This window comes from Rhinolophus hipposideros (genome assembly GCF_964194185.1).
Source record: "Rhinolophus hipposideros genome assembly, chromosome: 22".
NCBI classification, from domain to species: domain Eukaryota; kingdom Metazoa; phylum Chordata; class Mammalia; order Chiroptera; family Rhinolophidae; genus Rhinolophus; species Rhinolophus hipposideros.
Window position 1 is genome coordinate 22389648 of NC_138068.1, and position 26633 is coordinate 22416280.

General features: G+C 50.8%; 1 protein-coding gene across 1 annotated transcript; it reads right to left on the reverse strand.

Annotated features, from left to right (window-relative positions):
- On the reverse strand, positions 1–25177 carry XKR7 (XK related 7; the record flags this gene model as incomplete). Its single annotated transcript, XM_081034693.1, has 3 exons — positions 1–1090; positions 2472–2674; positions 24594–25177. The coding sequence occupies 3 exons, from the start codon at positions 25175–25177 to the stop codon at positions 135–137; spliced, it is 1743 nt and encodes a 580-aa protein (XP_080890819.1). The 3' UTR covers positions 1–134.
- Between the last annotated feature and the right edge of the window lie 1456 nt (positions 25178–26633).

Below are 26633 nucleotides of genomic sequence, written 5' to 3' on the forward strand. Positions count from 1 at the left end.
AGAACCCAAGGGGCCACCCTACCCTTGATCCAGATCCACTCCCCCCTTAGCCTGGTGGCCCTGAAATTCCAGGCTCAAAACTGTGGTTGATGAGGCCTGCAAAGCCCATCCCTTTTTTGGGGGGAGACTGTGGCCTACACTGTGGTCTCGTACTCCAGCAGCTCCTGGGAGGTCCCCACACTCCGGTACTGCACCCGGGGTGTGACAGGCGAGGAGTACTCCAGCGCCAGGATGGTCTTCCGAAGCCGGCGGTCAATAAAATGAGCATCCCAGGCGGGGTACTTCTTACGAGGCAGGTCAATCCGAATGACAGGCCCCTCTGTCCGGAAGGTGCGGGCCACTGGGGTGGGGGGCAGGCCAGGCCGCACCTGGAAGACAGGTGGCGTGGGGGTCCCTGCACGCTCCCCCCCTACTGAGGCCCCGTCCCGCTCACTGCCTGTAGTCCTTGGCAGAGACCTCGGGGGACTCGTGACAGCGTCGGCAGGGGGGCCACAGGGCTCTGAGGCCTCAGGGCAGATGCAGCCAGGCGCCTGGGGACCCAGCATGGGCCCATTGGGGTGCAAGAGACAGTAGTAGACACACATGAAGAATATACCCAGCGCAAAGCTGGACGCCACCACACAGACCAGGATGAGCGAGCGGAAGTCAGTGGAGAAGTTGCGGCTGGAGTACCAGAAGCCGGTGAGCGCGGCGTTCTCCAGCAGCACGATGCAGTAGTAGACGGCCATGCGGCGGCGGCTGCGGCCCTCCTTGACGTTGAACCAGCAGAAGATGTAGATGATGCCTACCACCATGTTGTAGATGATCTCTTCCCACTTGGACATGCAGAAGTCCGTCTCTCCCTGGATGACCCAGAAGGTCATGATGCACCAGTGGGCCACGATGAAGATGCCGAAGTAGAGCTTGTAGACGCTGGCGAAGAGCGCGAAGGCCAGGCTGCGGGCTGCGATGGTGAACAGGTGCCACAATACCTGGGCTACCGCTCCCTTGTAGGACAGCGGACGCTTGTCGTCCCGGGAGTCCCGCAGCACCTTCTGGTAGGAGGCCAGCGTCCAGGCCAGGGACACAAGTGAAGCGGAGGTGGAGAGGGCTGCAGAGACAGGGTGGGGGTGGGGCAGGCTGGGTTAGGGGTGGGTCTGGGTAGAAGGGAGGGTTCCGGAGCAGGAGCTGGGCTCTGAGGAGGTGTGAGGGAAAGGAGTATAAATCAGGCAGGGTGTGAGGAGGGTCAGAGGGGGTGGTCTTCAAGAGCAGTGATGGGGGGGGAGAGTGGATGGAGCCTGCTGCAAGGGTGGGAGCATAAAGGGAGAAGGAAGGTGGGTGATTTGGGTCTCCATAAGGGTCAGGTCCAGGTCTCTAGTATGGAGCTGTTAGGGTTCGGGGATCTTGGTAGGAGGGTGGGAAATTAGGGTCTAGGACTCTGGGAGTAGAAAAGGAGGTGAAGGGGCGGGGGGTGTCACAATTAGGGCATGGAGGAGCCAGGAGAGGACTGTTAGAAGCTATAGGTCCCCAGAATGAAGCTGGGGTGTGGAGAGAGATAGCCAAGCTGAGCACAGCTAAGGGGATGGGCAGAAAATCTAAGGTGGGGAGTTTTGACTGGGGCCCAGTATCTGGGGCAAGGGATCCCCAGGGGCCTGTAGGTGGTGACAGAGTCTTTCAAGACATTGAGGGTGGGCTGGACAGAGTCTGGGTGGGAGGACATGGGGAGCTCCAGGGAGAATGGGGAGGTGATTTTTCTCTGACATGGAAGGGCTTGGCCTGGTCTGTTGAAGTTAGGGAACGGGCAAGATGGGGCTGAGTGCATGGGGACCAGGACTAGGCCTGGGAGGGGGTCTCAGGGGGCTGAAGAGCAGTGAGATAGATGGATAGGCTCTCTGGAAACTGATGGATTGGTCAGGTCTGTGAGGCAGGAGATCTCCAGGAGATGCAGGCTGGGATTGGGACAGTTTGGAGAATGAAACGGACAGGGGAAGGTCTGAGCCTCTTTGGACTTGGCAGAAATGGGGTCTGGTCTTCCCTGACAGTGAAGAATGGGGGGAGGACAGGAAGGGGAATCCCACAGGGGCCCTGAGAGGAAGCAAGGAGGGGCCAGGTCTCCTAACAGTGAGGCTAAGTGGGCCACTGAAGGGAAGTTAGCAGGGTCTCCCGAGGCCTGGAGGGTGGTGAAAGTAGAAGGGGTTGTCTACGGACATACCACCCTGAAAGGCCGGATCTCATCTGATCTCCAAGCTAAGCCGGGTGGGGCCTGGTTGGTACTTGGATGGGAGAGTAGCAGGGGCAGGGCCTCCAAAACGCTGAGTGAGTGGATCAGTGTAATGGGGTGCACAGGATATCTCCAGGAGGCCTGAAGCAGGGAGAGTGGACACGTGGGACAGTAAGAAGACTGAATACTGGCTGAAGGTGAGTGAGCCCGGGGAGGGGGCGCAGGGCATCCCCAGAGTCCCGGGCGGGGAGCCGGTGGGGGCGGGGCTCACCGGGCAGCAGGTCGGGCTGGCCGCCGCGGTGCACCAGGAGGCTGAGCTGCAGCACGAGCTGCGGAGCGCTGCGCAGGAAGGTCTCCAGCAGGCGCAGCATGTTCACGTCGGCGCTCTCGAACAGCATCCGCCAGTAGAAGTGGCGCCGCAGCCGCTCCCCGCGCCAGCGGCTCTGTAGTCCCAGGTACATGGCGCGCAGGTACCTGCCGAGGGACGCGGCGCTTAGGCACCCACTCCCAACCCGACCCTGGCTCCCCAGCAAGCGCAAAAGGCAAGTGCGGCTGCGTGTAGCTCTGGGCAAGTCGCTCACTGCACGGAGCCTAATACCTTAACTGTGAAATGAGCATTTTGAAAGGATAACTTCCTGGGGTTGTTGTTGTGGGGGGCTCCTGATGGGCTCTTTAGCTTAAAGTCTTAACACAAACTCACAAACTCAACACAAACTCATACAGCTTTCTCAGCATCATTATTGCTCCAGCATCTCGGGGCCTGCTTTATTCGCAGGGTTCCTGACACCTTATAGTGCCCTAAGCCTACCATAGCCCTATTATTATCCCCATTTGATAGATGAGGAAACTGAGGCTCAGAGAGGTATGTCATTTGTCCACGGTCACACAGCTAGGAAGCAGTGGAACCAAGATGCAAGCCCAGGCAAGCCTGGCCTCAAGGCTCACATTCTTTTAGGCAACTCTGCCTCTCCCCATATGCCATAATGTTCGCCCACACATAGGTTCCTTCGGGGACAGTCCCTGGTGCCAGCCCCCAGTTCTGTTGCCACCAGCAGCTTCCTGGCCTGTTCCCAACCCCACCTCTGAGTGCCCAGTTCTCCCCACAGGGCACAGGGAAGGCCCTGGCATATGAGACTTTTCTTTCAAGGCTCAGCTTAGAAGCATAACTTCCTCCAGGAAGCCTCTGCTGACCTGGGCTACAAGGCCTCTCGCAGGTTGCCCTCCAACCCAGCACGTGTCACAGCGCGTTGTAAGTACCTGGTTACGCACCCGTCTGCCCCAGACTGTGAACTCCGTGAGGATGCTAGGTCAGCTCGCTAATTGTTGTACTCTCCGTTCTCAGCACACAGTCAGTGCCAATCTGTGTTAGCTGAATGAATGAATGAATGAATGTCTTCATGATCGCAAGTTTGTTTAACTGAATGTAATTCTGGTAACCCAGGAAGCGGGTATGGAAGGGATCCTGAAGTCCTGAGTTCAATTCCTGACTTTGCTTCTTATTTATTGTGTTATCTTGAATAAGACCCTTTCTGAGTCCTAGCTAATCCCTCCCAAAGTAGCTATGAGAATTAAATGGATGAGGAGATACTTGGCAACTGTACCTACTGGTGACAAGGGAACAGTCCACACAGACCTCTGGGTCTGATTTCCTCTCTCTGCCCTGGTGCCTTGCCCAGCAGCTCCACCCCTGACTATTGCAGTCACAGATACTGCCCCCCCCCCCGGCTCCCAATTTCTGATTCATGGGGCAGGCATAACCTTTGTTGAAACCAGAGAGGGCTTCTCTAGATGTGATCCCCCCAGAAACCAGAGGAGAAAATCCCAACATATTTAGTGACCCTATTGTTTGAATCCAAAATTGGGGAACCAGGGATTTCCCAGATATGAAGTGCTGGCATTTTCAGAATATTGTTTGGAGGCCAACTGTGTTCAACTGTGTGTTGCCAGCCCAAGAGAGGAACCACAGTGCTCCCTGGAATTTGGGATCAGCTGATACCCAGAGTTTCCCCAATGAGTATCCCAGTCTCAGCAATGGTGCGGCCCTCCCTGGACCTCAGTTCCTCCATCTGATGGGCTTGATGACTCTGGAGATCCTTTCAGAGCTAATGTTCTAGGATCCAAACTCTCCCTTTAAAATGTGGCTGCAAACATCCCATTTAGGGCTCTCTTACCCATCCTTGGTCCTCCCAGCACCAATGGTAGGTGTAGACACACCCTCACCATGACACAGTCTGGGATTGGCAGCTGGGATGGGGAAGACGGCTGTTCTCTCAGAAGCTAATTCAAGAAATGCAAAGGCTCCTCCGTCTAACAGCCCCATCCAACGATGGAATTCCTCTAGCAATTTCCAGCGCCATGCGTTTACACCCTCTGCTCACACACTTCCACGATAGGGAGTCCCCACCTCTTGAAGCAGGGTCTTTGGCTTCTGAGATGCTCCAGATGGATTGTGTTTCTATGATGAGCAGAAATTTGTCTCCCTGTGTCTTCCATTCTCTGGACCCCTGCCTACCCCCCGACATAAGGATCCCTGTAGCCAGAATCATTCATTCATGTAGCAAGCATATTTTATCCACTTGCTATGTGCCACATCCTGTGCCCTTAAGCGTCTCACAGTCCCATGGCAGAGAGACAAGGTAAGAGCTGAAGTAGATGCACTAAGAGGCCGTGGAACCCAGAAAAAAGATGGGTAACTTTAGCTGGGGAAGGGGGTCAGGGAAGACTTGCTGGAGGAAGAAGCATTTGACCTCAGTGTTAAAGGATGGGTAGGCATTTGAAGGCACACAGGAGGTGGAAGGGCATTCAGGGTTGGAAGAACCAGTTGAGGCGAAGGCATAGAAGCATGAGGGGACATGTCCTTTTAGGGGAACGGCCAGTGGTTTGATGGCCTGGTGGGGAGGGTTTTCATGGGCAGAGGCAGAAACAGTCTAGAATTGTGAAGGGCATCAAATTCTGGACTGAAGAGTTCGCATTTTATTCTAAATATGAGTTCTATCCCAGAATCAGGGATGATGTGATAAGCTCAGTGGCTTGAAAAGCTTGCTCTGGAGGCTGGCTTGGAGGAAAGCCAGGAGAGGCTGTGTTTGGTCCAGGCCTGAAATGACAGGGCTGAGCTAAGGCAGGGCACAGAGGAGGGGCAGAGAAGAGAGCTGGAAATGGCCAGAGATCAGGGGTGGGGGGTGGGGGAGAGACCACGCTGGCCCCCAGAGCTTCTGAGGACCCAGAACACAGACTACTTTTCCCAGCCTCCATTTCCACCCACACCCCGCCAAACCCCAACTCCACTCCCTTCCCCATTCTTGTGGCTCTGACTTTGAACAGGAAGGATAGACCAGCTGGTCCAATGTGAAGGGGCCTGGGGAGTTGGGGGAGGGTGACACCCTGGAAGTTTCTCTCAGGCTGGAAGACCATCTGTTTCCTGGCCCTGGTCAGCATGAGGGAGGCTCTGGCCCAGCCAGCATCCATCACCACCTGACAGGCTGCCTGCCCACCTCCCCGCCCACTCCTGCCCCATTCTCTGTCAGTTCCCAACACCCCCACGCCTCACTTAACCGCAGACAAAGGGCTCACCTAGCCCAGGACCACAGTGGGCCAAAGCAGGAAAGAGTTAGGGGAAGAAAGAAAGTCTCTGAGACCCAAAAATATGGGGTCAGTGGGGAGCGTGGAAAGATCATGTCGTAGTCTGGGGATGAAAGGGATTAGGTTCAGCATCGCTCTGCCTGCTTTGGCAACAGGACCACAAATGGTGGCTCTTCCTTCCAGCCGCACTACATGCTCCCTGCCAAGGGCCTGTGAGGTTTTTATGGGCCTAGGAAAATGTTCAAGGCCAGAAAAAGAAATTTGGCTCTAAAACAGGGGAAAACTGCAGAATCAAAATTAATAAATGTTTAATTAAATGTCTGCAAAACAGAACATGATATCAGCCAGTCAACTGCAATTTGGCTTTTATCTGGTTATACATAATTTACATTTGATGTTTGATATGGCTGCATTTTAATATGCTTGATAGATATGGGGCCCACAAAAGTCTTAAAACAGCCCTGATCAGGACATGCATCTTACTTTCCCTGAACCTCAGTTTTACTTTCTCTGAAAAGGGGCCAGCACTTGCCCTCCTGCCTCCATCACAGCCCTTGCGGTGAGTATCAGAAAGGCAAGATGGCAATATGCCGGGCTTGTGGGTTTGCTGCCCAGCTCTGCTCTCAATGCTGTGTGGCCTTGGGTAGTCTCTCTGCCTCTCTGAGCCTCATTTTCCTCCTTGTTGTGAGCATTTGTGAACTGCAGAGGGAGGTGCACATAGAGAGGGGGAGTAGATGCTAGGTGGAGGCCTCTGGCTCCTGATCACCAAGCAGCCTCTCTTGAAACCTCCTCCAGGAAGCCTGCCCTATTCCACTCTATTTGAAAGGAAATTGGAAGAACTTGATCTTCACCACAATGGGACTGATACCAAGTCCACAAAAGGACGTTCCATCTCGGGGCAAGGAATCCAGCCTGGGGGGACGTATCTGCTCTCCCCCAAAACACATCCCCAGACCACCCTTCTCTCTACTGCCACCACCCTGGTCCAAACCACCATCATGTTTCGCCTACTCAGTGGGCTGCCTGCATCTCCATAGCCACTAGCAGGGTATTTTTAAAACCTGTCAGATCATGTCATTTCCCCTTCTCAAAACCTTCAAAGGACCCCCCATCACAGTTGGAACAAAATCCAAGCTTCTCCCCTTGGCTCGCAGGCCCTAAACTATTTGGCCCTGCCTATTTCTCTCTATTGCTCTCAAACAAGTGTCATTTGTTCCTAGCACTGCAGATACCCTGGGGGTTCCTGAAACCCAGCCAAACTTGTTCCTGACTCAGGACCTTTGCACTTGCTACTTGCTCTGCCTGGAACACCCCCTTCCCCAGATCCTCCTGTGGCTGGGTCCTCATCAGCTCCCGTGTCACCTTCTCAGAGAGGCCTCCCAGGTCACCCATCCTACATTAGCCACATCACTCTCGTCTATCACGTTGCTTCGTAACATACAGTATGAAACAACCTTATTGATTAATCTATACATTTATTTTCTACTTTACCACTGAGGTTCCATGAAGTTAGGAACCTTGTCTGTCTTGGTCACCACTGTGTCCCCAGCATTAGCACAGCTAGTAGGCGCTCAATAAATATTTGTTGAATGAATAAATGTGAGTGTTTGCATGTGTCTCTCTCCTGACGTTGGCGGCCCAGGGGCTTTTCTGCCTGCGTTTGCATAGAGCCAGGATACCTCGCAGGCAGCTGCCCTGTCCTCACTGATTCATTTCTGTCCCTCCTCCTCCAGAACGCTTTCCCTGATATTCCTAAGCATGCTTGGGCCTACCCAACTTTGACAGGTCCCAGCCTTCAACTTCCTGAGGCCAGCGTGAGCCAGAACCTAACAGATAGCTTCTACCACTCCTGTTTTACAGGTGAGGAAACAGAGGAGCTCAGAGGTCTATTTTGGATCTAATTTGCCAACTCCCAGTCTTGTGCTCAGAGAAGAAGCATGTCTGGGAGGAAACTGGAAGAACAGATAGTGTATATTGTTGAGGGTGGGGTTAGGAGCAAAAAAATCCAACTCTAGAAAGGAGAGAAACCAGCAGTTGGGGTATGAAATCCCTCCACTCAGGGATCCAGAAAGCTGGACCCTTCTGGACCCCATTGCCTCCACGAGCAGGGAGCAGGGTCAAGAAATAGAGAGAGCTCATTTTCTTCTCTCAGGCCTGGCTGCCTTCGTGACCCAGGAACTTCCCAGCATCCCTCTCTAATGGGGAAGGATGAGGGGATCCCACATCCCTGCGAAGCCCTGAAGCTGCTGGGCCCAGCGTCTGGGCCATTCTTTCTCTCTCCCGTTCTTTGTTCCTGGTTCACCCCAAGTCCCTGGTACTAGGTCAGTTTCTGGCTGGGACCTCAGTCCTCATGCGGAGGTCGGAGCTGGACCTGAGCCTGGACCCATCCCTTTGTCTGCCCTCAGCTCCGGGGCCATCAGCTCTTCTGTCTGTGGCTCAGATCAGCCTGTTGTTGTGTCTGTCCCTTGAATGCAGGGTCAGCCTACTTATTTATCTGTTCCTCATTTATTGTCAGTCAATCTGTTTGTGTGTCAGTCAGTCTACCTGTCTATACCTTGGACAATGGGTCATATTTTCTCTCAGAAACTATGTCTATCTATTAGTCTTTCAGACCCAGGACCCTGGGTCAGCTTTTCTGTTCTTAGAAACGGGGAATGTCAGTCTGTCCCTTGGGTGTCAGGATAGCCTGCCTGTCCCCTTGGATATTGGGTCTGCCCGTTGGTCTGTCTGTCAGTCTCTTGGCTGTTCGGTCCATCTGTTGGTCTGTTGCTCAGCTCGTAGCTCCGTGTGCCTGCCAGTTTTCCGGCTCCTCCCCTGCCTGGCCCTCGTCTCCCTAACTCCGTCTCTCTCTGTCTGTCTGCGTCTCTCACATCCTCAGCTTCTCCATCTGTCGGTCTCGGTGTTTCCGAGTGTGTTCTCGCCCCTCTCCACTCCTCCTCACACTCTGGGCCAAAAACACAGCAGCTTCCAGAGGCGCCCCCGCTCTTGCTCCATCCAGGAACACCGCCACCCCCACCCCACACTGGCTAGGCCTGCAGACCTCTGCAGGTGAGCAGAGCGCACCTGGGGAAGTAGGGCTAATGGGAAGGAACAGGACACCCCACACCAGCTGGGCCCATTAGTGCTCTGTAGGTCTGTAGGGGGACAGTGCGCATAATGATAATAGCTCACACTTATTGAGCACCAACTGCATGACAGGCTATGCTAAGCCTTTTCATACATATTGTTTATTCTTCGCAGCAAATCTTTGAGGTGGGTGTTATTATTATCCCCATTTTACAGATGAAGAAACTGAGACCCAGAAAGGGACTGGGGTTTATAGAAAGTCACCCAGCAAGTGAGTGCCACACCTAGGACTCAGACTTGGCTCTCCATGGGCCCCTGCACTAGAGAAGGTGCTTTGGTCACATAGACAGCGTGCTGTACTGCTGCCCAGGAGGACCCATGTCGGGCAGAGATGGACCTAAAAACTTTGCTTGGGATTATGTGGGTTTAGAGAAAACTGCAGGAGGGGTGAAAAATGGTAATTGGAGTCAGGGGACCCAGGCTCAAGTCCTTCACTGAGCTTTCTGGGCCTCTGTGGGCCTCAGTCTTCCTTTGCAAAATGGGCCCAAGTAATCTGATTCTTGCCTACCCCAAGGCGTTTTCATCAGGTCCATCTCCCCACCCATCCAATTCTGGTTAACGTCCAACAGCTATGGCCTGAACCCAAGTACTTCTTTCCACCCTGTCTCGCGTCACCACTCTGGTTTAAGCCAGCCAACTGCAAGCACCAGCAGCCCCCATTCGCCCTGGTGGATCTCCTTCCCATACTTGCCCTCTTAGAGCTTATATTTCACACAGCAGCTGGGGGATCCTGCAAAGTCCTAGATCAGGGCATGCCATTGCCCATGACTCTAAGAATAAAATCCTCACCGTGATCGTTGAGGTCTTTTCCACCTCCAGGACCTCTCTGCCTCCACCCTCCCCATCTCACACCTCTCCAGCCCACACTGGTTTTGCTGCTTCCTGAACACCAAGTTCATTCCCACCTCAAGGCCTCTGCCTGGGAAGGGCTTCACCAATGCCTGGCAAATTCTCATTCTTTCCGTCTCAGCTCAGTGTCACCTCCTCAGAGAGTCCTTCCTAGATCCCCCTCATTCCCCTTCCAAAGCCCTTCTACTCACCCCTCCACCCTCTGGCCACTTCCTGTCATGTTACCTTATTTATTTATTTTCTTGAAAACACACATCAAGGCGGCCAGTTGGTTAGAGTGTGAGCTCTGAACAACAGGTTTGCCCGTTCGATTCCCACATGGGCCACAACTAGATTGAAGACAATGAGCTGCCGCTGAGCTTCTGGAGGGGCAACCAGATGGCTCAGCTGGTTAGAGGGTGAGCTCTCAACAAGAAGGTTGCTGGTTCAATTCTCACATGGGATGGTGGGCTGCGCCCCCTGCAACTAAGATTGTAAACGGCGACTGGACTTGGAGCTGAGCTGAGCCCTCCACAACTAGACTGAAGGACAGTGACGTGGAGCTGATGGGACCTGGAGAAACACGCTGTTCCCCAACATTCCCCAATAAAACAAAAACAAACACACACACACACACACACACACACACACACACACCATAACCCAAGTGGTCTAATTTACTTCTTACATATTTATTGTCTGTCTCTCCAATGGTATGGCGACCATGGCTGTCCTGTTGTCTGCTATGTCCCCAGTGCCTGGCACATAGTTAATGTTCAGTATGTGCCAGGCACTGAACGAATTGAACAGAGTGAATGAATGAAGAGTGTGAATATACTTTACAAGCTCTGCTTTATAAGCTCCCCGAGTAAAGGTCAAATGGAAAGAGCCCAGTCTTGGGAGTCAGGCAGACCCAGCCTCGGATGCTGACTCCATCACTTACGTCTGTCTAGTCTTAGGCAGGTTGCTTTCCTCTCTCAGCCCCTCCACTCAATGCCCACCTTATTATAGCAGCTGTGAAATCAGAAAGCGGTGATCATATAAAATCCCCGGCCCAGTGCCGGGCACTCGACCCGCGGGAATTTAAGGACTTGTCTGACTCAGAGGCTCCAACAGGAGGAGGAGGCTTTGTAATTTCCAGTTTAGTTTCTGGTAGAGCTCAGACCCACTCCTAGGCTGGCTTTCCCTGGTGTTTTCCAGGAGACAGCGGGTCAGCGAAGTCCCTCTGGGGCAAGCTCACAGGGCAGGGTCTTCTTTGGGGTCTTTGTCCTCCCCCTAAAAATAACTGCCACTCATCAAAGACCTTCTGTATGTACTTTCCCCAAATCCTCACTGCAGCCCTGTGAGGTTTCGTAGGCATGATTCCCATTTTCCAGAAAAGGAAACTGAGTCTCAGAAGAGAGGAGGTTCATTTGACATTTACTCACCCAGCACTTCTGAGTATCTACAATGTGTCTGGAACTGTGCTAAAATGCCAGTGGACACAATGGTGAACGGAACCAAACCAGCCCAATTGGTAGTCAGTCTGTGGGGCACTTGGACTTTAATTAAATCGTCACGGAAACAGGCAATGACAAACATACTCCCTGGGTTCTAGACCCACTGCAGACAGACTTCCATGCGCCAGCACAGAGGAAAGCGTGCTGCTGGAGAAGGGTCTGGCCAGCCTGGGAAGGGGGTGGCAGTCAGGGAAGGCTTTCTGAGGGCCGTGGCCAGTGAGCCATGATCTGAAACAGGCATAGGAACTGACCAGGTGAAGGGCGAGAAGGGAGTTTCTGTCAGAGGAACAACAGGGGCAAAGGTCCTGAGTTGGGAAGAAGCAGTAAGTGGTCAAAATGGCTGTAGCTCAGAGAAGGAGATAAGAAATCAAGATATGAGGTGGGCCTTGGTGAAGGATTTGGTTTTTACCTTAAGAATGATGGGAAGCCACTGGAAGGTTTTAAACCAGCGAGTGACGGGATTAGAGAGCACTTCTGCATTTTAGAGGGAGTACTCTGATTGTGGGGAACAGATTGGAGGGAGGCCAGGGTGGAAGGTGGAAGACCAGTTACCAGGTGAGAGGTAAAGATGGTCCAATGGAATGCAAAGGACTCCAGAGACATTTAGCAGGCATTTGGAGGAGTGACTTGCCCAAGGTCAATGGCCAGAAGCATCAGAATTGCATCTTAAATCAGGGCCAGGCCACGCCCCCATTTCACCAAGGGTACAAATCAAGTGGAGCCAAGACCTGGGGATCAGATACCGTCTGGGGGTTCTCCAGGAAACCCTGGGCCCTAAGTCATACACTACCTCATCTGCAATGTGGCCCAGGAAGCTCTTGAGGCAATGGCACGGAGGCCCCTTCCATCTGCCCACTGCTCAATGCTAAGCACTGCTGCACAGATTCAAAATAGGACCTTCCCGGGGTTGGCAGCCAAATGAGTCATAAATGCCAGTAAAGAATGTGATTTTACACGTTCGGCTCCCATTTCAGCTCCCATTTTGTGTGGTGCTTGGAGCTGGGCTGTCTCCCTCCTCCTTAGTGGGCCCCTAGAGAGTCGCAGCACCTCTTTTTTTGCTGAGCCGAAGCCAAACATTTTCCTGCCTTTAATTTTAGGGTTGGCTGAAAAGCGGAGACCCTCTCCCATCCCACCCACCACCAGCAGCTCCCAGCCACTGCTCCTCTTTTTGCTGAGCAGGGAAGCAGGCAATCCCTCTCCAGCAAAGACTTTGGGATCAGTTTTCTGCTTCTTACGTCCTTCATTGTGTGAGTGCAGTCAGATTGCTTCGCCTCTCTGGCCTCACTTTCCCCAGCTGTAAAATGGGGACAGAGAAATGGGGACAAAGAACCCATACTCTAGCCCAATGAAATGGGGACAAAGAACCCATACTCTAGCCCAATACTTTCCCCTCCCGACCCCCCATTTCTCTCTTTTCCTGATATCCCTGGGCAGAGTTTGGGATGTCATGAGCCATCTGGGGGAGAGAGAGTTAAGAGTCCATTCTCCCGGTAGCTTTGGTCACTTCACCTGAGGGTACTTAGAGATTGAGGTGGGGAGAAAGCACTTCTTCTATCTGTCCCTGGTCTGGGTGTGAGATCCTAGATGGTAGAGGGGCCAAGCTGATATCATCATGAGGGACTCTGGAGAACAATAGAGGGGGGCCCTGTCTAAAAAGGCAGCTGCCCCTCAGCTCCAGATGACTGCTGCCCTAGGAGAATGTGAATCCAGTGTGGCTAGAATTTCAATTTTTCAAGAATAGCTGGAAATTAGAATATTTATATAAAAACGTCATCCCAATTTGGAAATGTTGGCAACTAATTTTAAAAATACCATATGAATTTTCAAGAAATTATTATTCCTTTTTTAGGTATAATAACAGTATTACATCTTTTAATTAAATTTTTAAAAATTCTATGTCTTTAGAGGTGTGCTGAAATATTTACAGATGCAATGATATGATGTCTGAGATTTGCCTCAAAATAACATGGAAAGGAAAGAAATGGGGTCAGGTCTAGACCTATGATCTCCAACACCTGTGTGTCCTACACTAGCCACGTGGTTATTTCAACTTAACATCAGTTAAAATTAAAATTGAAAATGCAGTTCCTCAGTCACACTAGGCACATTTCAGGGCTTAATAGGCATGTGTGGGGGATTGGCCGGTTAGCTCCGTTGGTTACAGCGTGGTGCTAATAACACCAAGGTTGCCAGTTCGATCCCCACATGGGCCACTGTGAGCTGCGCCCTTCTTAAAAAAAAAAAAAAAAAGTCATGTGCGCTAGTGGCTACTATGTTGGACAGTGCAGATGATACAGGCCACATGAAAGGTCTTCTCACTACAGAAACTCTAAGTTTTCTTTCTTTTTAACTCCATTAGTTTCTTAATCATAAGTAATAGATTATTTTTAACCTAAATCATAGAAATCTCCTATCCCTGCTTTAGATAATTACCCTAAAACTTGTGGTTCATACTTGTTGATTGTAATTGAAATCTAATGTTCTCTCTCCTACCCATTCTGGGCCTAACTCCTGGACAATTAACAACACCTAAATGACAGGTTGAATGGCCACGGTCTCTATAGAGCTAATGGATTTATTAATTAAAATCTATGTCTCCTCATTCAGGGGCCTTGGGGATGCGGAGCATGCCCCAGCAAAGTTGCCAGTCGTAACCAAAGAAGCCAACGCACTCTTCCAGGTGGATCTCGAGACCCCTTCCTCTCATCTGAGATCAGATAGGGCGAGAGTTCCATGAATCCCCCAATAGGGAGGGACAGCTCTACACCCCTGCCCAGCAGGAAGCAGGTACAGAAGAAAAGAGCTCCTGTCCCTCAACTTCCTATAGAGATTTTATGGGGATCATGTCTCTCAAGGGGAAAACAAGGCAGGCAGTTGGGGCCTCATTATACCATCATGGTAATAATATACATATGCCCAGAAGTTCATTAATATCATTATAACAGACTGAATTCTGGGAAGGAACATGCACAGTCTAAAAAGATGAGATAATAGCCTCTTGTCAATCACAGGTGTCAATCAAGTGGTCCCACGTCCCGGAAAGGAACAGCCCATGCTAGAGAAAAAAGATAAAAACTCCAAGTCCTGGCCAGTCTGAGCCCTTTGAGCCTTTGGAGCCTTGCTTTTGCTCAGGAGCCTGCCCCAAACTCTTTGGAGTGTACTTTCTCTTCTGATAATGGCCGTTGGGCCATTCTCTGTTGCTCGGGTCCACTCCTATTTCTTTGGAATGTACGATCGCTTCTAATAAACTACTCTTACACCACTTTATTTCTGTGTCTCGTTCAATTCTTTGCTCGAGACGTCAAGAACCTGGACACCACGCCAAGAACAGCCCACTCTCCGGTAACACAGATATAGAGCATTTCCACCACTGCAGAAAGTTCCAGTGGATGGTGCTGGCCCAGATACAGCCAGGTTGGCCGGGGGGTGGTACATGGGGGATCATGATCCTGCTCTACTTTGGTGTATTTCAATTTTTTCCCTTAATAAAAAGTTTCATGAAACAGCAGGGGACAAAAAAACCTGTGGGCCAAACAAAAACATCCTCAGGCTGGATTTGCCCGTTGGCTACTGATTTGCAACCTGTGGTGCGGCCATCCGTCCTCATAAAGCCCCCAAGTTAGATGCACGGACTCTTAAAACTGTAGGGAGCTTCAGAGATTTTCTCGTGTACCCTCCAGTCCCATGCGGGAGCCTGCTACCGCTTCCCTGCCGAAGTCAGCCACTTCTGTGTGCGTGCGTGCGTTGGCTGGTGTGGACTTCACAGCCACATGAACAGCCCGCTCTGTTTCTGGGCAGCTTGATTGTCAAGGCGTTCTTGCTTCTATTCAGACAAATTCTCCCTCCCTTTAACCTTGGGTTGTCATCTGTCCTCATACCATCTGTGTCTGGAGCCACATAACAAGTCTCCTTCCTTGAGAGGGCGACAGTGGGAGAGGGTTAGCAAGTATTGGGATGGCCCTCTCCCACCCCTAGCATATTACTAAGTAAGTAGGATGGGCTGCAACCTAGGCCAGTAGTGAATATTTTCTGAGCATATGGTATGTGACAAGCCCTGTGCATTTACATGATTTCCAGACATCTTTACAAGATGGCTATCCACCTGAAGAGGTGGATACCACCACTATCCCCATTTCATAGATGAGACTAGAGCTCTGGTTGGTGAAGTGAATTGCGCAGGGTCACCCAGCTAGAAGCCACATAGCCATGAGCTGCACCAGTGCCCCAGCCCTCAGCTACTTTGCTCTCTTGTCTGAGTCCTAGGAAAACGCATGCAGGATTTTCAAGCCTCCAGCTGGGCTTTACAGATGGGGGAACTGAACCCCAGGCAGTGAAGTGTGTCTTGCTCAAGATTCTGCTTTCAAAGAGTCTATTCAGGTTGCACATTTACTGAGCACCTACTGTATACGAGGAACTTTATTTCCTTCATCTCCTAAGTCAGCCACACCGGCATCCTCCCGGGAACTCAACCCAGGGCTGTGCCCAGTACCTCTTACACAAGTACAAATGCATGGCCCTTAGCCTGCATTTGTCCATGACAGTTTGGAAGGCTGCAGATGCAGGCCGAGCTGACCTCAGGGCCATGTCCACAATAGCAAAGGGCTGACCACACTGCCTTAGCAACTCTACTTTAGACACAGACACAAAGCCTGCTTCAACAGAATTCAAGTTCTAAGAAACTGCCATGGACCTCGCCAGAGCTGGCTGGGTACAAGGCCACCAACAGCAACAGAGGGTCTGCTCTGGGACAGAGAGAAGAAAGGACAAGGCCTCAGTTCCCCAGGGGCTTGTGATCTCGTAGGAAAACCAAGCAGGTGGGCAGATGATCACAACAGAATATGATCAGGACTGTGAGGCTGACGGGGAATGAGTAATCGTTCCTGGGGGAAAGGCTCAGAGGAAGAAGCCAGAATGTTAACAGTGGGGACTTTATAGTGAAAAAACATTTTTAAAATACTTTTTTGATTTTTTTCCCCTCTTCCCAAAGCAATACAGGATGGATTGTTTTGTAAGAATATACTTAACTAGTGGAAGGCAGTATCGCTTGGTGGTTACACATATGGATTTGGGAGCCGGACTGTATCGCTTCAACCCCTAGTTTTGCTACTTACTAACTGAGAGACTCAGTTAGTGTTAGCTAGCATTATTGGCCCATATTACAGATGTGGAAAGCATGTTCCATATATTAATTCAATAAGCCTTCACAATAGCCATTTGTTTAGGGAGATTATTGTTCTGTTTCACAGATGAGCAAAACTGAGGCCTAGCAAGGTTAAGTGACTTGCCCAAGGTCACACAGTTCCTAAGTGGCAGAGCCAGAGTTTTGGCTCCACAGTCTTACTTCTTCCTCACCACACTCCCTACCTGACAGGATTGTTATGAGGAGGAATGATCTAATCTAAGTCTCTATAAATGGTAGCTATAATCTTCCGTAATATCTGACTTTTTAACAACAGATGAATGTGTACATGTATATCTTGGTTCATTGAAAACCAGAGAAGGGGCGGCCAGATGGCTCAGTTGGTTAGAGCGCGAACTCTGAACAACAGTGTTGCTGGTTCGATTCCCACATGGGCCAGTGAGCTCTGCCCTCCACAACTAGATTGAAGACAACGAGCTGCCACTGAGCTGCCAGAGGGGGCAGCTGGATGTCTCAGTTGGTTAGAGCACGAGCTCTCAACAACAAGGTTGCCGGTTCAATTCCCACATGGGATGGTGGGCTGCGCCCCCTGCAACTAAAGATTGAAAACGGTGACTGGACTTGGAGCTGAGCCGCACCCTCCCCAACTAGATTGAAGGACAACGACTTGGAGCTCATGGGCCCTGGAGAAACACACTGTTCCCCACTATTACCCCCCAAAAAAAAAACCAGAGTAAAATCTTCAAGCAGTACAAGAAATATCTAATTAGTAAATAGAAATGCCCCCTAACCCTACTTCTTTGTCTCCAGAGGCAATCAGCAGAGGTGGGAGTGTTCTTTATATCTTTTCTGTGCTGCCTGAGGTTTCAACAAAACTGTACTACCCTTTTATAAACGAACAAAACAACCAAGCAATTTCCATTTCAGATTTTAAAAAACAACAACTTTTCCCTGATTGGGGGAATGGGAGGTGGGGTTTGAGGGGCAGACAGTGGCATATGTTGGGTTTATTCAGGAAAAGCTCCTCAGAAGAGGTGGCGTTTGAGCTTGGCCTTGAAGGATGTGCAGAATTTCCCTGGGAGAAGAATGGGAAAGGGTGTTACTGAAGGACTGCAGGCAGTGCTCAGAGGTGTGAGGAAAAGGAGGGTGTGGCTGTTGCGGGGCTGGTAGAACAATAAGGAGACACAAGAGCAGGAGGCAAAGGGCCTGATGCCAGGATACAGCATTTGGCCTTGCTTGAGGGGCAGAGGGAAGACAGTACCAGCCCTCTGGCTCCAGAGTGGCAGGGTCAGATCTGAGCTTTACAACGATCATTCTGCCATTTTTTTGACATGGATTCCACAACTATCATTCTGGTTACCGGTGGGGGCGGGATGGGGTTGGGTGGGGGGGAACCGGAGGCTGATAGGATTTCCCAGGGGAGAATTCGGAGGCCCGAACAAAGGCAGGGTGGTGAACGGAGAGGCCAGAGTGGAACCTAACCCATCCTCCTTCCACTCCCCAGGGACATTCGCCCCAGCTGCGGGTTCAAAGCCATTTCCTGGCAGCCCTCCCTCCTCTCCCCAGGGCTTCTCCTGTGTGGTCTTTCTAGATCAAACCGGGACGCTGGGCCCAACTGCCGCCACCATGTCTGTTAGGAGCAGCTCTAATTGCCTGTTGCTATCCAATGGGCAGGGAGAGGAGGGCTGTGAGGGTGGAGTCCCAGAGAGGGGTCTCCCAGGAGGTGAGTGGTGAGGCTGGACTGGAACAAGCCTGCAAAGTGAGAGCAGGGAGGACCCTGGTGGGTAGTCACCAGAATTCCAGGGGTTGTAAACATGTTTCAGCTGTGGGGCTGTCTGAACAAAATCTTAGACATATAACCAACATATGAAAAAAAGAGAAACCCAGAGATACTCAGGTTGAAACGATGGTGGCAAGGCCAGGAAACAGTTTGAAAACCACTGTGGAATCCAACCCCTGTCCCATTTTATAAATAATACAAATAGTAATGGCTAAGGAGATTTGAGCACTTCCTGTATCCCAGGCACTGTGCTAAACACTATCTATACATTATTTACTACTCCCCCAAGCCACATGTGATAGGTACTATTATTAGAATGTCCATTATACAGATGAGAAAATCGAGGCACATATGTTATGCCATTTGTCTAAAGTCATAGAAAGTGGCAGACACAGGACATGGCTGATTCCAGAGTATGGGTTCTTAACTATTAACTGTCTGTCCCCAATGGGGAAATTGACCAGAGAAGGAAAGATATCATGTCCTCTCTGCCTGAAACAGACCCACATCCTTGCTGCTACTACCCTGGTCCAGCCCCCATCTGCTCTCACCTGGATCACTGAGCAGCCTCCTCATGGGTCTCCAGGCTTACCCTGGCCTCCCTCCAGTCCATTTTCCATCCAGCAGCCAGAGTGCACGTTGTAAAACATAAGTCAAGCCCCTATTTCGCCTTTGCTCATATCCTCTTGGACTCCCCACTCCAAGCAGAGTGAAAGCCCAAGTCTTCCCCATTGCCTGTGAGACCCTGTGTGATCTAACCCCCAGCCAACCTGTCCACCATGATCTCCTCCACTCCCTGCTTTTGCCACACAGGCCTTCTCCTCACTCTCCTTCCCTTTGCCTGGAACACCCTTCCCAAGACCGCCACACAGCTTGCCCTCACCTTATTCAGCCCTCTGCTCACAGGCCACCTCCTTGCAGAGGCCTGCCCTGACCACCTTATCTCAAAGAACCACACCCTCCTCCCCGGGCCTCTGTAGCCCCCTACCCTGTTTCACTTTTTCCATTGTACTTACCACTGTTGGACCCATTATATTTTATGGGGACCAAAGTTTTGCCACCCCAAAATATGCCTTGGGGGACATTGATTTTAAGCTGGTTTTTAAGAAACAAAAGAAAGAAAGTTTGAGCCTCCCTCTCACCTACCTAACAGCATTTAGATAGAAGAACGTGCTTCAGGAGGGGAATCTTACCATAGTCACCTTAGCCTGTTTGAATTAAGTGCGGCAAACCGGGAGGACCCAGGCAAAAATCTGTTGACTAGATTCTCCTGTTTCCCATTGATTCTGGGTGGCCCAGCAAGAATCTGTTTACCACCTGTTGTTTCCCTGTGAATTACCTGCTTTCTCTTTGAAATCCCTTCTCCTTTGTCCAAAATGGCATATAAACCTTAGCTGCCCGAGATGTCTTCAGGCCTCATACCTTCTGGCACCCCTCCATCCATCTACATCCATAAAAAACTTGGGACATTTTCTCCTGCTAATCTGTCTCTGTTCAATTTGATTATTAGCCCAGCTAGAAGAATTTAGAAGGTTGGAGGAAAGTTTGTTTTGTGTGTATGTGCCCCCATAATATAATATATATTATATTTTATTTATTTATTGTTTCCCCCATGTGACTATTAGGCTCCATGAGAGGGACTTTGTCTTGTTCACCACTCTGTCCCCAGTATTTGACACAGTGCCTGGTATACAGCAGGAGCTCCATAATGAAAGATTTTGCTGAATGAAAGATTGCAGATTAAATGAACAGCTGCCATGTCCTTATGGTTTCAGGGGCCTTTGAGGCCCTCTTGCCCTCCCTGCCGCCTCCCTGGCCACCTGTTCAGTGAACAAACATCTTTCTGCAGGGAACAAAGCCCAGGCTGATGGCACTCATCACTGCCAATGGTTCTGAATATGTAACAATGCGACAAGCCCTTTGCTAAACTCTTGGTACACATTATCTCATTAAACCTCAAAACAACCCAAGAGGTGTACTATTATGGTCCCTAGTTTACAAGGGATGAAACTCAGAAACAGAGAAATCACATGGCTTGTCAAGGTCACGTATAGGAAGTTATAAGTTCACTGACGACATTTGATTCCAGAGTCCCTATGCTTACCTGTTATGCCAAAAATATGGCTTCCCAGAGAGGAGACCCAGAGCTTGACTTTCACACCAAGTAAGTCACTAACTCATTTCAGAGCTTCTCTTGAGCACAGGCTCATGAGAAGGCAGAGGGAGCAGTACGGGGGCATAGACATAGAGAGGGTACTAGAGGGATGGCCTTCAAAGCCCAGCTTGCCTCCCTTCCTCCCTATTCTGGGATCCCCAGATCCTGACAGCCTGGGAGGAATCCCATGCCAGAGCACCTCCCACTAATTGGCTTAGCAAACCGTGCTGATCTGGGCAAAGCTGAAGCCCATTGAATTCAAAGATTAGGGAAAGCAGGATTCATGGCTCACCGCTCTGCTGCCCACTGGGTCAGAGGAGACTGGGTTAGGACTTTAATTGGCTTAATAGTCATGAGTGGCTTAATAGCTCAGAGGGTTGAGGTGGAGGCACAGGGAGGGATGAAAACACAGGTTGATGTCTAGCCCACAGCCAGCTTCATGTCCCAGCAAAGGATCTGTGTACTCTTCTCTCGGGGGTCAATCTGTCTCCGTACATGGCCACTGCTCTGGGAACCCCCAATGCTGCCAGTGTGGTGGTGTCAGGGAGAGAGCTTGGGCTTGGGGGTTGGGCAAAGCTGGGCTGGCACCTCACCTTCCTCCACTTCCTTAGTGGGTAACCTTGGACAACTTACTTGACTTCTCTGAGACTCACTATTTTGTCTTAAAAATGGGTATATCAGTTGCCAATAGAGGCACAGTTTCAGAGTAAAAGGAGGTCACGTGCCTGGAGCACCTCACACGGGACACAGTGGGTGAGAGGTGTCCATGAATTCCCTCCCCTCCTCTCCCTCCTCAGAGCCCCATTTTGTGTTTAAAATAATACAAACACTCATTTTGCAGGGTTGTTTGGGGATAGAATAAGAAAGGACCTTATCAACTGTGAAGAGACTGAGGTCACAAAGACGACAGGCCCAAAAATGTATTTCCTTTGGTTGACACTATTTTTAAAATATCTTAACTAGAAGTTGAAAATTGGAAGAATTCACACAAAAAACCCAATTTCCCATTTCTTTTGAGAAAGAAGACCTGACAACAGTGGGTCCATAACTTCTCAGGGCAACATCAGCTGGAGCTGGGTAGTGGCTTCCCTTTCCCTAAAACACTGCTTACTTTATAACGTCCTCTTGACTGACACCCATGTACTGACACAGGTGAGTGTCAAATATTTGACACTCCTCAAAATATTTAAGCTTTTGATCCAGCATTGTACAAGCATGAGGAGTTGAAAGATATCTTTAGGATTCAGATGATTTTATTCAGAATTGGGGCGTGGGATCAGGAGGTAAATGACTGGCCAGTCTCCCAGCTTTGATCCCGGAAGTCTCAGACACTCATCTCCTTCCTCATTATCCCAGGTTCTACCATTCAGAACATCTGCACCACGTGCTGCTGAACCGTGAACTTGCTCACTGTGGGACTATTTCACATGGTAAGCAAACATGTTGTGCCAACATTGCTTAATTTCTGGGAATGCCAGCCCTGCTGGCTTCTCCATACCTTGTCTGGACTTTCCTCTATTTAGCCATTTTAGAAGCCAAAGCTTTTGGGACAGGGGCCCAGAGGCTTTAGCTCTGATAATTAGACCCAGAGTCAGAATTCCAGAAAAGGGAAGGCTCTTAAAATCATCAAATCTAATATTCTCATTTGACATACAGGGAAACCGAGGCCCAGATGGGGAAAGAGTCTAGTCCAAGGTCACCTAGCAAGCTAGTTACAAACCCAAATGAACACGAACGTTTCCTGATCCACTGCCCCAATCCAGCACTTTCCCTACAATTTACACTCTTCCCATCCTTACTCCCATAGTCCAACTCCCTCCCCCTCCTTTCACATTCTTATCTCAGTGCAGCAGAAGCCCTGACTTTCTATCATCCTGGAATCTTGGGATCTCAGACTCATAATTTTTTGAGCTTGGGGGACACATTAGTGACAGAATTGCAGGGTGGATAAGTTGAACTTGTGCTTTGAAGGCAGAGTCTTGAGTCCCAGCTATCCTACTCCCTAGCTGTGTGACCTTGGGCAAGGATGCCCCCTTTCTGAGCCTCCATTCCCTCATCTGTTAGGTAGGAATGATAATACAATCACATCAGAGGTTTCTCAGGAAATATACAGAAAATGAAACATAAAAAGGCAACCAATAGGCTTGGCACGAAGTGAGTGCTTAATAAAATAATTGTTATAGAACTGTAAATTAGGGCTCTCATGCTCCCAAAACTTATGTGAAATGGTCCAGGTGTGATAAAAGGAAATGGAACTGGACAAACTGGAGAACATATACCCTGTCTAAATTGTTACAGCCCAGATACTGTTAGATTCCTTTTTTTGTTTGTTTTTCAAGAGAAGCTAGGACTTCTGGAATTTTGAAATAATGTACAAACCAAACTAAACACTTCTGTAGGCCAGGTTCAACCTAAGGACCATTAGTTTGTCATCCCTGCAAAATCATTTCATCCCAACCCCCTCACTTCACAAATGGGGGGTGAGTGGAAATAGCTAGCCCTTTCATCTAAGAAACCATGGAGCTCAATGGACCCTCAACCATCTCCAGCCACTCCCCTGAGACCCCCACTCCCACCCCATGGTCATTTTTTTGCCCTGTTTGAGGGGAAACTCTATGTTCAAGAAAGAAGTATTAGTTTCTTATAAGTAGATTCTGAACAAGGGGAGGAGGGGTGTTTGAAGTAGCCAATGAGTCAAGGGGCAGCTGGCCCACTTTAGGCTGAAGGGAAAGGGGAATGAAGTTTTGGCTACCAAGAATAGGAAGTTACCATTTCAGAATCTAAAAATATCTTTTACCATCTGTCCACTTGGGCACAGAATGATAAATGCAGATTAGTTCCTGGATGTAGACACGAATATTTTTATGTGTCAAGCTAATAATAATAACACCACCTTGTGTGGATACAACTCCATCCCATTTTCTCCCAGGGCAAGCTAAACAGAATATACACATCAATCTGGGCAAGGCATAGATGGGGAAACAAAGGCAGAGAGAGATTAGGCAACACAACAAGGGTGACACAGCAAGTGAGCAGCTGGGACAAACCCTGGGTGTCTGTCCTGTTTCCAACCCTCAGCCCAGAACTGAATCTTCTGAGTTAGGCAGAATGTGTTAACAAGTAGCAGAATAAATATGTAAGAACAGCAATAATCACCCTTTACATCTCTACTGTGACTTTGACTTTTTCCATGCTTTTCTCACATCTGTGATAATAATGATAATCTATTACATTCCTAAAATATGTTACAGTCTGCAGGGCCTTCACCCCGACCTTCTCTCACCTGACCACCTCACCAGGTAAGAAAAATGTGAATGGTAGACCAATGAGATGAGAAGACTAAGCATTCTCCCACATTTCACAGGTGAGGAAACTGAGGCTTGGTGGGAGGAGGGGTTTTGCCTAAGATTACAGAGTAGGTAAGTTCATTCTGTCAGTGCAAAGTAGAGCCTAAGCTACTAGAGCAATCCTGATTCAAGAGGAACACTGGGTTCAGAATTCCCCATCTCCAATTAACTCAGCTCAGCTCAACAGGCACCATCAGTCTTGGCAGAGGAAGAAGCCTAGAAGTAAGGCTGCTTGTTCAAAGCCTCAGTTTTGGTCTTACTGTCCTGGGATTAAAGGACAGCTAGTGGCCATCAAATCTCAGATTCAAGATCCCAAATCCTTGGCCCTGTTGAGGGCGTGGTTGTGGTGCTGGGGAAACTGGGGAAATCCTAAGAAACAGGAACTAGACAGCTTCTGGGCTGGGTTCAGCAAACCTTGTCCCAAAAGTCCAAAAAGTTTGGGCACGATATTCATTTAGCTTCCTCAAATTCCACGTTTCTCCTGGGAGGTTGGGAATAGACAGCAATTCTGAACTGAGAATCTTTGAGAGCAAGGAAGGACTTCTGAGATCTTTCTTAAACCCAGGCTCAGCATTCAGGCAGAAAGGAGCGGGTCAGGGCTGGAGGGAGCCCTGGGGCCCTGTTCCAAGCTTCATACTCATCCTTAAGAGCCCAGGGCCCTCCTCATTCACACACCCCTGAGTCTCTCTCTCTCTCTCTTCTTGCCCCATCCCCTCTTCCCTCAATGTCCAGATCAGAGAGAATAGCAGTGGGGTTGGTCAGAGTTTGAGGGCAGAGGTTAGGGAGGCAGAGAAGAAATCAAAGCTGCCACAGGGTAGGGCGGGGCAGAGGTCAGGACACGAGGGGGGCCTGGGGAGGTCAAAGCAGGGCTGGGGCGGCAGACACACCCTCGCCACCCCCACGCCTCGAGTCAGCTCCCTCCACCTGCACTTCTCCTACCTCCAGACCTGGCCGAGCTGCAGGAGGTGGACGAAGGTCTGCAGCAGCCAGACGCAGAGGCGGCAGCAGCGGCGGCGGAAGGCGCTGGCAGAGGAGGGCGCGGGCCGGGCACCCAGCTCGGGACTGCCTTCTTTGGTCCGGAAGGCGACGGGGCTGTCCTTGGTGCTGATGGAGGGCCCGCCGGCGCCGCTGTCCTTGGTGCTGACGGCGGGTCCCGGGGCCCCCGCGGGCTCCGTGTAGTCGTACACGAACCAGCGGAAGCTGAGCAGCTGCACTACCAGCGAGGGCAGGAGCACGAACAGCAACGTGAGGCCGAAGTAGGTGCGCTGACCGTGCAGGTAGTAGGAGGCCGCCAGCCACAGGTCCGTGGCGCCGTCGGAGAAGAACACCAGCAGCGCGCACAGCACCCAGCAGCAGTCCCGCAGCTCGTAGCGCGGCCCCGAGCCTCCCGCCCCGGTCCCTCCCGGGCCCCCGGCCGCTGCCACCGCTTCCCCGCGCCCGCCCGCGCTGCCCCGGGCTCCTCCGGCCGCCCCCTCCGGCCCCGGGCCGGCCGCAGCCGCCGCTCCATCAGACTTCGCGGCCATGTTGGCGGAGCAGGAGGCGGGGAGCGACTTCCGGGAGGCGGAGGGGGTGGGGTACGGAGTGGGGAGGGCCCTGCGCGGGTGGCTCCCGCCTCCTCTTCTTCCTCCTTCCCTTCTGCCTCCTCCCCGCTACTTCAATTATTCATTCCCCTCGGCGCCGCCCTCGCCCCTCCCCCACCCTGCCTGGGCTGTGGCCGGTCGGGGCGCCCTCCTGGGAGGGAGACGGAGAGGCGAGGGGAGAGCATCCCAGGACACCCTCTCCTTCCTTCCTCAGAGGTGTGGGGCCTCAGCCACATGCTCTCTGCCTCTCATCCCTCACCCTACTCCACTGCCTTCCTTTCTCTTTTCTTCACCTCCCCCCCCCCCCACCATTCTCTCCTCTTCCAATTTATCTCCTCTGTTTACCTCCGGTGACCTGGGTCTGAGGAGGGTGGGGGACCAGGAACTTGGAAGTAAGGGGCTGCTTAGGGGGACACCCCAGTAACCCTTTAGCAGTCACTCGATGCTGACAGGCCACTTCCTAGTTTCCAGAGTGTTCACATATTGTTCTACCCCCTTTTTGATCTAAAGAGGTCCCTTTTCTTATTGTCTCTTTCTTATTGTTTTGAAGCTGAGAAAACTGCAGCTCTGAGAGTTACTGTCTCTTCCCCACTCTTCCCTTTCTCTCCTTAAGGACTACCTTCACCTGGCCACAGCCCTAGTAAAGTAAGGGCAGCGAATGGGGCAACATCAGAGGGGAAGGGATGGGAGGAAACACCAGGTGGAGGAAAGCGCTAGTGCAAAGGCCTGGAGGCTTGAGACTGGAGGGCATGTTTTCAAGGAAGTCAAGATCACAGATCCAGGGAGGTGGAAAGCTGGGAAAGCTGGGGTTGGAGAGTTCTGAGGGATGAGATCCGAAAGGGCCAGAAGTATGCTTTATCCAGGAAGCAATGGGGAACCACTGCAGAATTTCAGCAGGGGGGAGGGACCGGATGGGGGGGCAGCGAGTTATGTGATCAAGTCAGGATTTTGAAAGAAGACCCTGCAGCCAGAGGAGAGAAGGGCACACAGCAAATCAGCCTGAGGGTGGAGAGATGGAGAGACCAGAATATTAACAGTAATCCAAGACAGGTAGGGTTCCTCCTACAAGGAACTGTATACCCTGGATACCCCCAGTTCCCCACCCCCCTGCATCCCCCACCCCCGCTTTGCTCAGAGTGGATAAACTAGGTAGGCCATTTATTATACAAACACTCATATAACAGTCTCTCTTTGCCCGGGACTGTTCTAAGCACTGTACAATTACTATCTCATTTTATCCTCACAATTTGTGCGGTAATTTACATTTTTTCCCCTCCCGTTTTCAGATGAAGAAACAGAATCACAGAGAAGTTAACTTATTAGTTCAGAGTCAGACAGTAAGTGCTACAGCCAAATTCAAACCCATAACCTGGCTCCAGAATAGGCTTTGCTACCCTAG